Source organism: Pipistrellus hanaki, assembly GCF_964339955.1.
Source record: "Pipistrellus hanaki genome assembly, chromosome: 3".
NCBI lineage: Eukaryota > Metazoa > Chordata > Mammalia > Chiroptera > Vespertilionidae > Pipistrellus > Pipistrellus hanaki.
Genome location: NC_140505.1, coordinates 168,733,128 through 168,750,354, shown reverse-complemented (window position 1 = coordinate 168,750,354; position 17,227 = coordinate 168,733,128). Strand labels below are relative to the sequence as shown.

General features: G+C 36.5%; 1 protein-coding gene across 1 annotated transcript; it reads left to right on the top strand.

The window, feature by feature from the left end:
- Window positions 1-926: 926 nt before the first annotated feature.
- On the top strand, window positions 927-15,996 carry LOC311620642 (uncharacterized protein). Its single transcript, XM_084880183.1, has 7 exons — window positions 927-1,083; window positions 2,332-2,433; window positions 4,654-4,764; window positions 6,236-6,454; window positions 7,994-8,100; window positions 10,804-10,906; window positions 15,687-15,996. The coding sequence occupies exons 1-6, from the start codon at window positions 993-995 to the stop codon at window positions 10,882-10,884; spliced, it is 711 nt and encodes a 236-aa protein (XP_084736309.1). The 5' UTR covers window positions 927-992; the 3' UTR covers window positions 10,885-10,906; window positions 15,687-15,996.
- Window positions 15,997-17,227: the final 1,231 nt, after the last annotated feature.

Sequence of the window (17,227 nt, the reverse complement as noted above, 5' to 3'; positions counted from 1 at the left end):
CTAACCTAATAGGTACCCTCTAAAGAAAGAACTGCCACTTTCAAATATATCTCCCTTTGTTTCAGAGGCTGGTGTGTGTGTGTGTGTGTGTGTGTGTGAGTATGTTGGAGTGTGGAGAGAGGATATCGAATTACTTTAATTCCCAGTTTTTCTTCTCTTTCTCTTAGTACCACTTTTTCTTTCTTTCTTTATTTTTCTATTGCTCTTTAACATCCTGTTTTTAACTTCTCAGGACTCTTTTCAATCCAGAAAAACAGGAAGTGAAAAGTAACAAAAACATTTTGGTGAGCATTAACTCACCTGTGGTTTTCTGGGAATTCATAGTGGGTGCAATTATAACACTGTTGCCATGGGCACAATGTGATTAACAACTTTATTAGTATATGTGGAGAAGAAAATATACCTGTGTTTCCAGAAGGCCTGTGGAAATGAGGAGGCGCTGATGAGATATCTCCATGCACACGATATAGAAACAGGAGATGGGGTTACCAGTGCACGCTTCAGGTTGTGTTTGAGGTAATACAGAGATTGATCCCGTAAACTGGACTTTGAATAAAATTTATAATTATATACATATATATATATATATATATATATATATATATATATATATATATATATGTGTGTGTGTGTGTGTGTGTGTGTGTGTGTGTGTGTGTGTGTATTTGTATTTTCACAGGGTACTCTCAAGTCTGGAGATCCCTATGGTTTTTCCACAAATTAAAAAGAAAACAAACTTGTTTATGTTTAAGACCTATACTTCTCCCTTAAAACCATGTCTTCCACTTGGTGTTTTACTGGAGGAAGTTAGAAAAAGAGTGATATGATGCATGCAGAAGTGACAGTTCTGTTTTTGACACTTTTTTTTTTTTTGCTTGGTTTTTACAAAGGTAGTTCACTCAACTTAGTTCACTCAACTTGATCACCCAGCAGCAGCAGCTCCCGAAAACACAGCACACAGAGTGACTGGATTGTGCTTTATTAGTTCAGTAATGCCTGAGGAAGTGACTTATGCTACCCTCAAATTTCCAAATACTTCTCAGTCAAAGAAACTTCTGGAGAGCTGCAGCCTCGAGAGAACAGGTAAGATCCTCTATGCAGGATCTCACAGACCAGAGAAGAGATCATTCTCCTATACTGTGGGTTCTCTCATCTTCAATCTCTTCTAAGGTTCCATCATGAAGTGCTAGTTCATAGAGAAATCGCTGTGCTAGGGCCTTTTATTTATTTATTTATTTATTTAGTGTATTTACTTTGTGAGATCATGAGTGTGTAAAAAAAGACTCTGGTCTAAGCCTCTGGGAATGCAGATGTCTGATGCACCACGATAGCATTTCTTATACTTTTTTTTTTTTTTTTAAGAGATTATAGACTATTAGGGGAAGAGGGAAAAAGGAATAGCATGAGGATAACTCTCCAGGATTTTTATCTAACTGCTAAAAGATATAAAATAGACATATGCTATGAGGTTCATAGGATCATCTCACTCTATGCTGTGGTATCATTTTTTTTTTTCTTTCTGAGAAGGAATAAGACTGAAAGGTCCTTATCTCAACATAGTATATTCCAGTCTGTTTTATTCAGCAATTCAACCCCTAGAAAGTTAGAGATAGCACTGAAGCAATTGGAAGATAATTTTGGAAAATATCAGAATAGTATTTACTGCAGTGTCTTTAATGGGACACATGATTTCTTGTATATTCTTGAGACTACTTTTGTTATTTATACTTTATTTACATATTTCAATATGTCTGCATATTTTTAATTCATTTTGCTCTTCATATGAAATTATATCTTCTATAAATATGTGGAATTTTTAATTTACTAATTTACCCCCAAAGTATCTTATATTCAAATGATGAAGAAAAGGCACTCCATGCAAACAAATCTGATTATAGAATTTTAAATATCAGGTTGGTAGATTATGTGTTAGAGTCAAATGTCCAAACAGAGTCATCTTCTCCATGATGTTTGATGAAGGTACCGTATGTATTTAGGGAGAAGTATTATATCATCTCCATCCAAGCAATATCATAGGCAACTAACATCAAGAGCTTATAAAACTGGAGAAGCAATTCGTGTTCAGTCACATATTTCCCAATGATTAACAATTGTTATTAAAAAAAAATGAGAATTTTATTCTTTACATACATTTGGGTAGGTTGCTTGAATTTCATTTTTGTGAAGTTTCACAAATGGTTTGTCTATTTACAAATATCTATCATCAGAATCAAGTAGAAACACGGGAGATATCTGAATAGTTAGAAAGAAAAAAAGAGACCAGAGCCAGGAGTGGTTTTTTAAAAACACTTCAACTTTTCCCCTGAAAAGAAAACCATGAAATGCCAGAATTGGAGCTGAATAATGCAGCTGAAAATGGACCAACGAGTATTGAGAGCACAGCTGTGTTGCCAGAAAACAGAGCCGTGAGAGGTAAGACACATTTGAATAAACAGACCTACTGGCTCCAGAAAAAAATTATGTAATAAGAGTGTGTGTATGTGTGTGTGTGAGTGTGTGTGTGTGTGTGTGGAGGGGGTAGGTGGAGATGTTGAAGCATAAAAATTAGAGATTGCCTTTATTTTATTGTTTTTAAATGTTTTTATTAATTTTTAGAGAGAGGAAGGTAGAGGTATAGATAGATAGAAACATTGATGAGAGAGGAACATCATTGATCAGCTGCTTCCTGCACGGCCCCCTACTGGGGATCAAGCTCACAAACCCAACCAAGCTCACAACCCCATATGCCCTGACTGGGAATCAAACCAACAACCTTTTGGTTTCTGGGTCAACCCTTAACAGCTGAGCTACACCAGCCAGGCTAGAGATTACTTTTAAAAACAAAAGATAAAAATTTTTCAAGAAATGAAGTGAGGATAAACTAATGTCCTTTAGTTATGGGAAATGATCTCTTTTTCTTTTTTTTTTTTTAATGATTTTTCTATCTACCCCAGAGTTTTCATGACCTTTTCTGGACCTTTCCTATTTTTATATCATTAAATCTCATGTACTTATTTCCTCACTTTTTTAAAAAAAAAAAATCATTTTATCCTTTTGTTACAATTTATGAGTAATTTTCTTAAGCTCTCTTTTAATTTTTCTATCAAAAATATGTTTTTGGTATTTTATTTCAACAAATTTTTGTTTTCTAAAGGCTTCTTTTTATAACACTCTATTTTTTGTGTATATGAAAAATCTTACTTTTCTGATTATTTAAAAAAATTTTATTTTCAAGTCAACCTTATTGGAGTTTAAATACAAAATAATATTCTCACTTTAAATGTATAGTTCATTGGACTTAACAAACATATACCTATATACCACTGCCCAAAAGACCCCTGTGTGCCAGGCTGGTGTGGTTCAGTGGTTGAGTGTCAACCTATGTACCAGGAGGTTATGGTTTGATTTCCAGTCAGGGCACATCCCTGGGTTGTAGGCTCTATCCCTAGTAGGAGGCATGCAGGAGCAGCTGATAGATGTCTCTCTCTCATGAATGTTTCTATCCCTCTATCCCTCTTCCTTCCTCTCTGAAATCAATATATTGATATATATATATATTATTTTTTAAATGACCTACTTTCTATCATCCTGAACTATCATGCCTGGTCTAGAATTTTATATAAATGGATTCAAATAACATATACTCTTCATTACTGTCTTCTTTCATAAGCATAATGATTTTGAGCTTCATCCTTGTTGTGTAAATCAGTAGCTAATTTCTTTTCATTGCTGAGTAGTAGTAGTCCATTTCATAGATATACCACAGTATTTATCTATTTACCTGTATGTGGTTATTTTATTTGCTTCCAACTTGGGGCTAGTATGATTAAAGCTTCTTTGATGTGCAAGTCTTTGTGTAGGCATTTTTAAGAAATTCCATTAGGTAATTCTACTTGACCCAGGAGTAGAATTCTAGCTTGGATTGGGGAATGTTTAACTTTATAAGGAACATTTAAGAGTGTGATACCAAATCAAATTTGTGGGACCCCAGGGTATATGAGATGGGTTTGTTAAATTGTAGCCTTCACTGAAGAACTCATTGTCAGTATTTGTAGGTTTGCCACCCCTCCTCCCTTCTTGGCCAGTTAATGGCTCTGGAGATGAATCCTCCAATACATTGGGACAGACAGTGTTTAATGAGCATGAATAAGAGAAAGTAACCCAAAAGGACCTGTATGCATGCATATGGGCATGGCCAATGGACACAGACACTAGTGGGGTGAGGGTATGTGCTAGGGGATGAGGGTAGTCTGAGAAGGGTCAGTGGGGGAAAAGGGAGACATATGTAATATGTAATATTACATATAGTAATATGTAATATAAACAATAAAGAAAAAAAAAAAAACAAGAGAGAAGGTAACTCAATTGTATGAGATGAGGGAGAAAACGTAGGGTGAGGGGACTCTACCTGTATCTTACATAGTTTTTTAGGTACATTTTCAGTTTTCAGGTTCCTTAAAGCTCTACATGGAAAGTACAGGTAACACCAATTCATGAAGCTTTGGGGGAGAGGAGGGTTCTTTCGTGAGCATCAGGTTGCTTCTTTTGTTTCCTCAATGCTGAGTGCGATGCACAGTTTCTAAGGGCCCACAAAGTTAGTATAGCAGCTGTTGTGTCTGCTTTCTAAAATTCATGTCGTTTTCCTGAATTCAGGCCTCCCGGTAGGACATTCTGTTCCATTGAAAGTGTGGTGCCCTGTTGTTTTCATTTTGCTAATGCTGAACTTGGCCGTGCTGGCTGGACTGGGAACCCTGATCATAATGAGTAAGTTTCCACTTTTCTCTGAGGCTGTCCCTTGGTTTTATCAGACACATTACATTACTGATACATTTTATTACTTATACTTAACATTTTGGGTACTAATGTTTTCTCAAGTTCTGCACATGCAATCTCATTCAATCTTTACCCCAACCATATCCTATAGTTACATTTTTCCCCCTCAATTTCCAGGGCCAGAGTGCCCAAAGTACTTTTTATTTTTTTATTATTTTTTAATTTTTTTAATTTTTTAAAATATATTTTATTGACTTTTCACAGAGAGGAGGAGAGAGGGATAGAGAGCTAGAAATGTCGATGAGAGAGATATATCGACCAGCTGCCTCTTGCACACCCCCTACCGGGAATGTGCCCGCAACCAATGTACATGCCCTTGACCGGAATCAAACCTGGGACCTTTCAGTCCGCAGACTGACGCTCTACCACTGAGCCAAACCGGCTTCAGCCCAAAGTACTTTTTAAATTTTGTGTGGTTATTAAGTGACCAGTGGAAAATATTTGATCATATATCATTTTATTTTACACTTTATAGTTTTAATATCTTTTTGTCTTTCTTTCAGATGTCTATTCCTTGCTATAGCCATATTTTCTTCTCTTCCTTGAATCCCAATCCCTGCAATAATTTCTTTAATATCCATTAATTATTTATTTGAGAATTAAAAGACTTTTTGAAACACTTCATATTTTGGGAGTGTTTCTTCCCAAGCTTGGATGCTAGTTGGAATGCTCTCCCACTTCCTACAAAGGCACCTGGAGGAAATAGGGGATAATATGACAATAATTGATAACATTTCTTGAATGCCCTTTCTTGCTGTTCTAGATCTCATTTAATCTTCAGAAAGCTTAACTTTGAAAAATGAAAGATTTTATTAATTTGAAGGACTGCCAGGTAAACTAATATCAGTCTATCAAGAAAAGCCAGATTATGTTGTAATGATATACAAAATAGATAAATTACGAAGTTTTCTGAATCTTTTGGAAGATCTTAAAGGCATGATCTTTGTTTTTCTAATTTTCCCCCCCTTCAATTCTGAGGCTGGGGTTTAAATTTTGGTAATATCTATTCAAGAATCTGAATTCCATAATACATAGGCTCAGCAATATATTATAATCCCTCCTAATCTCAAAAGTGTGGTTTACATTTTTATAAACTAAATACCGAATTACACTGTTTTTTATTTTTATTTTGAAATCTCTGTTTCAAATGGATCTTTTTGTTTTGCATTTAAACTTATTTAGGCCTTTCCTTTAATAAGGAACTAGTGCTCCATTGAGTAACTTAAGTCATTTTTATCTCAATAAATTTTAATATTAAAAGTATGAAACATTGGTATTCAACATGTTTGTAGCTATTATTCTATTTTTTCCATTAAAATGTTAAATAACTATTCTGATATTAATATAATTTATTGAAAGGCTTTGTGTTAAAATCTAATTAACCTCTTGCTGTGGATTATAGATTACCAGGAACTCTTCTCCAGCAACAGAACAGTTTATGACAATGACAAGCAACAAAACATAATAGCACAGCTGGAGAGAGATAGAATATTATACATGGATATGTATAAAAACATCTCAACGGAGCAGTTGGCTTTAAAAAGTAAGGTTGAAAATACATTAAAATCATGGAAAAACTTTACCTCAAAATATGATGAAGATGTAAAGAAGAAGAAAAATGGTGAGTGAAATCATTTATCTGTTTCATAGTCACATCAATAACTTACGGTTGTCTAATTTTCCTCAGCTTTTTCACTGGGTTCAACATCTTTAAATATTTTTGAAATAAAAAAAAATCATGGAAATTTGATAACCATTTTATAAATTCTTCTATAAAAAACACACTTTCTGTCTTCACTTTGTTTCATGACACTCTCATGAGAAGTTCAAGGTATTCAAAATAAGGTTAATAAGAAATAAAACTGGAGTGTCATTTGAGTTCCTGTAGATAATGGAGAGGGTTTGGATTCTAACCTGGAAACAATAAGAAAACATTGTATAATTTAAAGCAAGGTCTTATAGAAACACTAGAGGTCCAGTGCACCAATTTGTGCACAGGTGGGGTCCAGTTGGCCCAGCCCCAATCTGGGTGGATCCAGGCAGGTCTGTCAGGAAAAGACAGTGGGAGGTTTGACTAGTGTGTGTGGGAGCCAATCAGGTACAGAGCTGGATGGAGGGGGGTGGGTGCTGCAGGCTGATCAGGGTGGTGGAGACTGATCTGAGATGGGCCAGCTTTGGGGAAAGGCTGTGGGCAGTGGGCCAGCCAGCCCCATCCCTGAATGCAGTCGGGTGAATGGATAGGGGGCCAGCAGCCTGGGGGAGGAACTATCGGTGGTAGGCTGGCTGGCCCTGCCCCTGATTGGAGTGCGGGGACCAGTCATGGGTGGAGCTAGTTGGGAGAAGGGGCCATGGGCCATCAGAGTAGTGAGGGCTGATCTGGGCTGGGACTGGGTCAGGGGTAGGGCTGCAGAAGGTTGCCCCTAATGGGGTGGTGGGGGGCAATCAGGGGTGGGGCCAGCCAAAGGGAGGGATTATGGGCCGATTGGGGTAAGGGAGACCCACCAAGGATGGGGCCAGCTGGAGTGAGGGACTGCCGGAGATTGGCCAGCCAGCCCTGCCCCCTATTGGAGGAGGGGGGTGATCAGGGGCAGGGCTGGCTGAGGGAGGGACCACAGGAGGTTGCAGCTGGCTCCACCCCCAATCGGGCGGGTTCACTGGCCACAGTGGGTGTCATAGAGAACGGTTGTTCCAGTCATTACGGCATTCCAGTCATTGGCTTTATGTATGTGTGTGTGTATATATATATATACACATACATACATACATATTCACTGAAAACAGTGAGTGATGAGATTTCTGTAGAAAATTTAACAGAATAGAGATGGACTAGGGTCCTGTTGCAGCAATTCAAACATACTGAAGTTTTATCTGAGTGCTTTCAAAAATCCCTTCATCATTTTTTTCCTGTGTATCTATGATTCCTTTTCTGTCTCACATTGTTTCAGATTCAATCCCATTTCATTTCAGACACATTCTCTTCCTTCTCTCATATTTTAAGCAATCATCTCATTTAAAAATATAACATTTGTAACCTTTCAATATATATTAATAGTGCAGACGTTTGGAATTCCGATATGTATGCTTAATTGATTGTATATTTATGAATACATATTTTGCATATGTGTGTGCCAGTCTCAAAGTCTTTTCATTTGATTTCCAGACCTCAAATTTTGCTCATGTCCAGAGTCATGCAAATGGCATGGAGATAGTGGGAAGAATTCCTCCTCCCTGATATGTGACATTGAGAAAAATGGCAGTACAACTCAGGTCTGTGTTATGATTTATGGTATGTCCACAGAAATTTCCTGGCATTGTTCAGGTACAGGTTAGAAGGATTTGAGTGACAATATTAATCCTGGTAAATGGCCTATATGCACTTTCTGTGTGCCCCTTCCCTCTGAGTTGAGTCAATGGAGAATTCCTAATACCACAAGTTCAAATAGCAAGGACATACAATTACTAGAATTACCAGCCCATAAAACATATCACAACAGGTAAGTTATGGCTATGTATTTCTTTGGTATTTCTTGTACCCTGTGATTCTTGGTTCTTATAGAACCAGAGAGTAATTAGTTTCAGTTGTGAGGCATATTTTAATGGACTATTGATACAACTTAAATCATGGGATTCTCTTTCTCCTTTGAGCTGTGGTACACTGATGAAAATCTATAGTCCTGACTAACCCATTTGGTATAATGATACAAAGCATTTATCTTGTTTTCACATGTTACAACCCTACTTAGAGTTCTTAAAGTTAAAATACAGATAAATCTATAAAGTTACTGCAACACCCATGATTATTTTGCTATTATTGTTTTTATTAATATTTGAGTGTTGATAAAATGTCAAATTCCTTACTATGGAATGCTAAAACCCTAACTTTCCCAGCACAGTCACTAGTTTAATTTGCTGTAATATATAGCATCCTGCAAACCAACAGATCTTATTATCAGCATGAACTTGAATTTAGTTCATGTCTCTGTGTGACTTTTGCTCTTTATAATTTTACTAGAGGCCCAGCACACAAAATCCATGCATGCGTATGGTCCTTAGGCTTGGCCATCTTCCCTGGCTTCCCGCTGCTGGCCCCGCCCTCCGCCACAACCCACCCCCAGTTCCCCATTCGCCATTGAGTGATTGGAGCCTAATGGCTGGGGTTGGGCCCAAGAAGTCAGTCATTGCTGCCCACTTGCTTCCCCCCCCCCTCCCCGCCACGGGTTGCCCTCTGTGTGTTGGGTGACTAGTGAAATGGGAGCCTTATACTGATGCCACCCACATCCTCCACTACCCACCTCTGGTTCCCCGTTTGCCATTGGGTGATTCGAGCCTGCTGGCCAGGGAAAGGGACTGAGAGGTGGTCATAATGACTGGTCGAGCGGTCATCTGGTCACTCCACTCCTAGGGTCAATTTATATATTACCCTTTTATTATACATGATAGAGGCTTGATACATGGATGGGGGCTGGCTGGCCTGCCCTGATGGGGCTCCCAAATCAGAGTGGGGGTGGGGATGGCCATGGCGAGGGGACATGGTGGGTTTGCAGGCAGGCCACACTTCCGATCAGGGTGGGGTTTACCCATGGAGAGCAGGGCCAGCTGGGGTGAGGACCAGGGGTGGTTTGCAGGTCGGTCATGCCCCCAATTGGAGTAGGGGTCCCTGCTGGAGGACCGAGCCAGCCAGGGCGAGAGGCCACGGGAGGTTTGCAGGTTGGCCATGCCTCTGATCAGGGTGGGCATCCCTGCTGGTGTGCGGGGCTGTCCAGGGATAGAGGCCACAGGTGGTTTGCTGGCCGGTGCCACCCTGCTGGGGGGCAGGGCCAACTGAGGCGAGGGGCTGCATTGGTTCTGGTCTCTGGTCATTCTCATCATTCTGCCAACAATGATCTGGTGTATGTGTGGCATTTTTATGTTGGAACTGATATTGAGTGTAAACTAATATGTCAAATTTATGTGATAATCACATGGATAAAATATAATTTTGCTTGAAAGTGAATGGGGGGGGTGACTGTAATGGAGATTTTTAAAAAATTATCCACTCATAATTTTACTAAACATTAATTACTTACCAAACATTTACCAATGATTACCACGTGTTAGTTAACAATTAATAGATGTCTCTGGCAAGAGTGTTATAAAGTCACGTGGGTTAATTATTGGTAACATTTTATTATTTTTCAAACATTTCTTGTGCCTACTGAGGTCGGCAACATATACTAAATTCTGGGGATGTAATAATAATAAGTCCTTCCTTCATACATCTTACAGAAGCTTTGACCTAAGGTGAATCGAAACAATAAATTGAGAATAATGCAAATGGCTATTTTAATGCAATTATATTTCATATATTAAAAAAATGAGAAGTAAAGTGGTCAAGGAGAATGTTAGAGGTAGCTTAAAATCTGAAGGAGGAAGAAGCAGTAAAATAAAGCTTAAGCTCCAGATTTTTTAGAATTCTTTAGAATCTTTAAGGGTAATGGAAGACGTTACCTTTTATCTCACTAAAGAAAATTCATGGCATCAGGAGAGTTTTAAAGACATTATTACTTACTTCAGCATAGGGCCCAATGGAGAGGGAAAGATGAAGAGAGTTGGGGAGAGGGAGGCAGTAAGTTGGAAAAGAGTAGAAAGGCTAATCTCGAACGAATGGGAACCCATTCCACCGTGGATGCAGAAAATAAAATTGGAACCTCTACAGCTGTAGATATGGTGGTATTTGCAGACTAGGACTTAGCTCATCTGATACCTTCTGTTTCTCCTTATCCTATGTTGAAGGTTGAGTGGCTGTGTTAAGTAGAAAACCTGAGAATAAAGATGGTTTTAATGTTTCACTGAGGGAAAGGGGACAAGGAACCAAGAAGAAGGAAAATGATTATGGAGTGGAATTTGGATGACATGAGTCTGGTTCTGTTGTAGTTGAATTAGCTCCCAGTGGGACAAAGGAGCAGTAACTGATGTTTCTTTTGTGTATAGCTGTTCATTAGGTGTCTTCCATCACCTGTCTCCTGGATGCATCTGAATTGTACAGTATCCAAGAAAAAAGGGAGGACATGAATCAAAATTTTGCATTTTACCTGTGAGTTAGCCCCTTCTATTTTGTCAATAATAAAGGAATGTCTGCTATGCTAATTTTGGGTATATTTATCTGACAGTCATCCTCCATATATGATCAAAGATGAAAAAAGAGAAGGCAAGAAATTATGGGAGCATTTTTATATATATAAAAGAAGACCCTTGGAATTAAGAGCACAGAAGGTAGAAATTCAGAAGTTTTGCTATACTTCCTAGCCCTTCCTTTTGCACTAAGAAGTGCAAAGCATAAATGCAAAATCAAATGATGACCAAGGGTGTTACCCTGTGTGATACACAATAACGTGTCCCTTTGCAGCCAAGAAAATTCTGCTGTGTTTCTACTTTGCATATTGTCTAAGTAAATACTATAAGCTTACATACTTTATTAAAATATTATGCAAGCATTTTTAAGAGACTTACAGTGAGGGTAGCCTTATGCTTTATCGCCCAAACCAGAATACTTTTCAGAGTGAAAGGAGGCACTGTAGGTAGTTACATCAAGACATTGGGCATAAAATCAGATGTGTCCTGAACAAGCCAAGGTTACTCATGACCTCTTGGATGAAACTGGGAACAGAAGGCCAAGAGGTAACTTGAGGGTTTTAGAGAGTTGAGGGCTATTGTGAATTCTCACAGTGGTATAGCTATTGTCACTTTTTTTTTCTTTTTTAACTTAAATAATCTAACAAAAAAATAAAAAAAATAAGTTATAGATAGAACAGATTGGATTCATGAAGTAATTGTCCCTTTTTAAGATAAAGGAAACATGCAATCCATTTTTGTTCATTCATTTATTTATAAGTTTGGCACCCTTATAAATGTTGCAAATGCTAAAACAGTGATGTATTTCATATTCAATGGAAATGAAATAATTGGAAAATCTGATGACTCCAGTAGCTAATATTTGTGAAAACAAAGTAGATATGCCACATTTTTTTTTATCCTAGGTAAATGCAAACTCATAGCTTATTGTAACACCACAGGATATAAAAAGCATTATAGCAGCGGAAGCCATGCACAAACAATCTCAGAATCAAAGGGGAAATTTTGATTGTTTTGTCTCAAAAGACTAAAAACTATATTTTCTGTATAATATGATTTATATATATATATATACATATATACATATATATGGAAATAAAAATAGTGAAATTAATATTACTTAGTACATTATCATTTAAAATATTAGAAACATTAGAATTAAAGTGGTTTATTTCATTTTTTAAGAATTGAATGAAAAGTGGTACAACTTCTTTTGGGATACAACTTCTGACTAAACAGATTGGACATCTTTTCCACGTCTTAGCAAACTATTATCGTTATGCCCAGATTCTGAGAAAAGACAAATATGGCTAGTAAACTCCTTGCTTAGAAATCTCTCTTGTCTCTCAATTACTTAAAGAATTTAGCCCAATTTGTTTGCCGTAGCATAAAAGTGCCTTCATTATCTGCTTCAACTATTCTATTCTATTCTATTCTATTCTATTCTATTCTATTCTGTTCTGTTCTGTTCTGTTCTGTTCTGTTCTGTTCTGTTCTGCTCTGCTCTATTCTATTCTATTCTATTCTATTCTATTCCATTCCATTCCTCCATTCCATTCCATTCCATCCTGTTCTCTATTTTATCCTCTTCTACTCTATTCTTTTCATCACATCTAATTCCTTTTTCTATTATACACATCATGCTCTGGAAATAATATTTTCACAATTCCTGTCATTGTTTGTTGTATTTCTTTGCAAACTGGCCCATCATTATACAATGTGCACCCCTCTCTTATAAATCTGATATATTCCCATTTTATTAAAATTGGTAGGAGAAGAAATCCAAATTAAAGTCAACTTTATATTTAAGTGACTGAATGATAATATGTTTCATAAAATGTAATATAAAGACAAGAAACATCTGAGAGATGAATTTGTATTAGAAACTCTATTGAGTTCAATTTTTACCACATGAATGTAAACATTTAAGATTAAATCTAAAATAGAGAGAATGACAGGAGAGAAAGGAGGGAGGGAGGGAGAGGAGAAAAATCTGGAGATATACATTTTGAGCCATCAATGTGTATGTTTATTAAATATTTATTTAATAAAGTGTGTTACTCAAGTGTACTCCTCTCTCTTAATCTCTAGAGCAAACTTTTTATCTTCCCAATTGGGAAGGTTTTTTTTTTTTTTTTCTAATTAATCCAAAACAATAAACAACATCAAACTCAATTAAAACTTCTATTTTTTCAATGAAGAAATATGGGAAACATTTCCTATTACAACTTTACCCCTTTTCCTAAGAAAGCCAAATAATTTCCAATATAGAAACTTTATTCTTCCATATGTCACATTTAGCTCACTCTATGTTCTAATCATCTCTCATCACTGATGATCAGTTTTCCAATGTTTCCTCCATCTTTTTTTTTAAAAAATATATATATATTTTTTAATTTTAGAAAAGAAGGGAGAGGGAGAGAGAGATAGAAGCATCAGTGAGGAGAGAGATTCATTGATCAGCTGCCTACTGCACAACCCCAACCAGGGACCTAGCCCAAAACCTGGACATGTGCCCTGACTGGGGATTGAACCATGACCCCCTGGTTCATAGGTTGATGCCCAGCCACTGAACCACATCAGCTGAGAGGGCAGGGCGGAGTTATCCTCCATTCTGTAATTGAACCCTAGCCCTCACCCAACCAATCAGGGTTAGCCGAGGCAGTGACATCACCACCGACCGGAGTAAAACCCCTGGACTGGGCGAAATTCGCTCTCTCTTCCACCATGCTGCCGGCGTGAGTGGGACAGAGCCCATGCTAGCATGGAAAAGGCTCTTTTGTTTATTGCATCGAACTCGGCTCCCAGGTGGTCCTTGGGGATCACGAAGTCTGGGCGTAACACAGCCAGGTGGCCTCCTCCATCTTAATGTCTACTTATTAGGTTAATCATATTTCTTTTTAAAATCATAAAATGTCCAATCCCTAATTCATGCATTTTCATTGATATAGCCAGGTTCTTAGCACATTTTTTATAAGGTCTTTAATTATGCACCATGACATTAATACATAGAACTTATGCCCAATATGTGTTATGCAAATGTACATGATCTAAACACATGATCCGTTTACTCTTAATCTATTTGTGCTATTTAATAGTAAACCAGTTTAAGATAACCCACACTTCTGTAACCTTTTTCAGTTATTCCCTACTTTCCATTCCATTTACAACACTAGTGTAAATAATTTTGATGTCTTCTGTTCCTTTTTCTCTTCTCCCAGAACATTGTGTGTCTATCTGCTACATAAAACTCTTAATTATATATTGAGAAATATCTCCAATGTTATTTATTGTGAGCCACATTGCTTCATAAAATAACTATAATGATTACTTTCTCTCCAAACCCACAATACGCACACACACACACACACACACATATATCTTGCATCAAAACTTTTGCCTATGTTTCTCCTTGCAAGTTTAATATTATATTTTACATTTGCCAGATTAATTCCTAACCATTATTCCACACCTAGTGCAGGTTATTTCTTGTTAGTAGAACACATCAAAATCATGTAACCAATTAAAATCAACTTTAGTCAAATTATTAATTGGCTAATAGTTGAGATAAGATACAGAGTGGTGATGTCTTGAAGTAGCAGCAACAGAAAGAAAGAAAGAAAGAAAGAAAGAAAGAAAGAAAGAAAGAGAACCATAAACTTTATTATAGTTCACTCTTAATTTCTAAATAAGTAAGCTTTTTTTATACTTTAATTTTGCCTATCATCCAACCATTGCAGGCAAGCTGTTTATTGATTGTGAACAAGCATCTGAACATAGCTTTGAACGCTACTATTGAATTCTCAGAAATGAAAAATGTAGAGCATGGGTTTCTGCTCAGCCCCAAAATATGTCTGCTGTAAGCTTGCCTCACTCAGACTTAGTAGAGTCTTTTGGAAGGACTTCTGGTTTCTCAAGAAATGATGTTCTAAAGATGGAGGAAACACCCTTGCTCAAGTGAGATGAGCACAGAGGAAGTCTTTAATGACTCAATCTTTTTTTCCCCCACACCAAATATCTTCCAATTTCCCCATTTAGACTACGCATGCAACTTAGAATAACTGGAGAGGAAAATAAGAGAGTATTTAATATTAAATTGAAGGGGAAGATGCACACAAAATTTCCCCACTCCCCCCCCCAAAAAATGTGCATTGCTTTCAAATATAGTAAGTGGAAAAATTAATTTTCTTTTGGACACTAAAAATACAAAATTTTCATGTAGGTGATTGCAAAAAGTTAGTTCCTTTTCTTTTTTATGGTTTAGAAAAGCGTGCACTTAAGTTTTCTATTGAGCAGCTTATCGTCAATAGGTCAAATATTTTACCATGGATATGGTTTGCAGAAAAATATGCAGTTATTTTTTTCCTGAAAATTATATCTGTCATTTTCATTTCTTCCTTTATGGCTATTGCAATTCACAACTTTTACTCTAAAATTCTTAATTTGCATTCTCTGCTGTTATATGTTGGGGTTTTGGGGCTTCACATGGACATAAATCTAAAAATTCTATTACATTCATGACTACTCAACGGGAGATCGGAAGAATTGCTCAGCACAAGTCTTTTTTTCTAAGGAATTGAGTGATAACAGATTTTTTAAAAATTATGCCAAGTTTTAGTGAAGTAACAGAACAAAAATGACCTGAGAGAATGTAAGAAAAAAAAATATTTTCCATTGTTAACTTTGAATTTAAAACCTTGTCTTTTGTCCTTAAATCACGCTATCCTTCCTTCTTTCATAAGGCATAGAATAATAATTTCAAAAAAGGTAGAAGACAACATGTGAAAATTACTGATGAGAAAGAAGATTACAAGGCCAATCTGAAGTTTAAACCAGAACTAAAGATGGAAGCATAAAAATCATGTTTTTAAACTTTGCTAAGAACCTGCCAAGATAAGAAATAAGACCTGAAAAACTTCTGTAGTACAATTGTGAATTCAATGAACAAGAGTTTTCATTCTCTGTATTGACCATGTTTTCCCAGTTTGTTTACCATGTATTATGTTCTATTGTGTTCTTTGAAATAAAATGCTTAATATTGCAGCCTTTCTCAAAGTATTGCTACTTTTATTTTTCATTTAGATTTGAATCTGAAGCTTAGCTTCATGTATTAGGTGAAACCAGGGTCTACCTCTAATTTTAAGCCTTTATAACTAGAGTTCTACCATGTTGTACCTTTGAAACAATACACCAAAGGATGGAGAAGAAAATGATGCTAATGAAAAAATTACATTTGTAAAGCACTTTACATTAAAAACAAGTGATCAGATATTTCCTTTTTGTCTCACATGTACCTTATGATTTGCATAGGTTATCATTCTAAGTCTCACAATTAAAAAGAAATTGAACTTTACAATTTAGGTTTGATGTCTAAGGTTGTATTTAACACATTATGAAGCCAAAACGTTATCATAATTCAATTATTCTTGCACTCAAAGCTCTTTTTTTTTCTTCATTATAGTACATTAATATAGGTCTTATATAATGGGAATAAATGAAGGACCATGACTATATATATCATTCCATAATTCCATTTATTTAATAGAAATAGATATGGTTATACAATTTTTTTAAAATGTCAAGAAAATATTTTATTAGAAAGTTCTAGGACTCACTCAGTTGAGGTCCCTAGTCAGTAAATTAATTTATCGTCCCGCTTTTTATTAATTGGTTACAATTGTCTTTATTAGTGGAAAGATGAGAATTATGACAATAGTGGTTAACATAAGATTAAAGAGCATCAATAGTTTCCAGGTTGGCAAACCCATATTGTTTGTATGGAAAATAATACAATAATTAACAAACAATAATACAAGAATAAACAGTGTTTCAGGTACTCACAACTGTAAACCTACTTTAACCTCATCTTGTATTTTCTCCTTTTGTTATATATTTACTCTTGAAGGCCTTGTCTTTAGCATGGCTTTAAATAGGAAATATATACAATACTTAATTTTTTTATTTTTAGCTAGGAATAAATGGACCTGAGTAACACACAAATGAGAAATATGTTGTCTCCAAAATCCAAAGAGACCCACTAGTCATTGTACCTGGTTTTGGTTGTATGAGAGCCCATCTACACTAATAAAAGAGAAACATGCAAATTATCATCACTCCTCTACACCCAACAGCCAATCAGGGTGAGTATGCAAATTACCCTGAAAAGATGGTGGCAGCCCCACCCCCAGCCTGTGGGGGTCCGAGAAGTTGGGTGCCAGTGCCTGAGGTTGGCTTTGGCCAGGGAGACAAAGAAGCTGCCTGCCCTGTGATCCCAGCTCTCAGC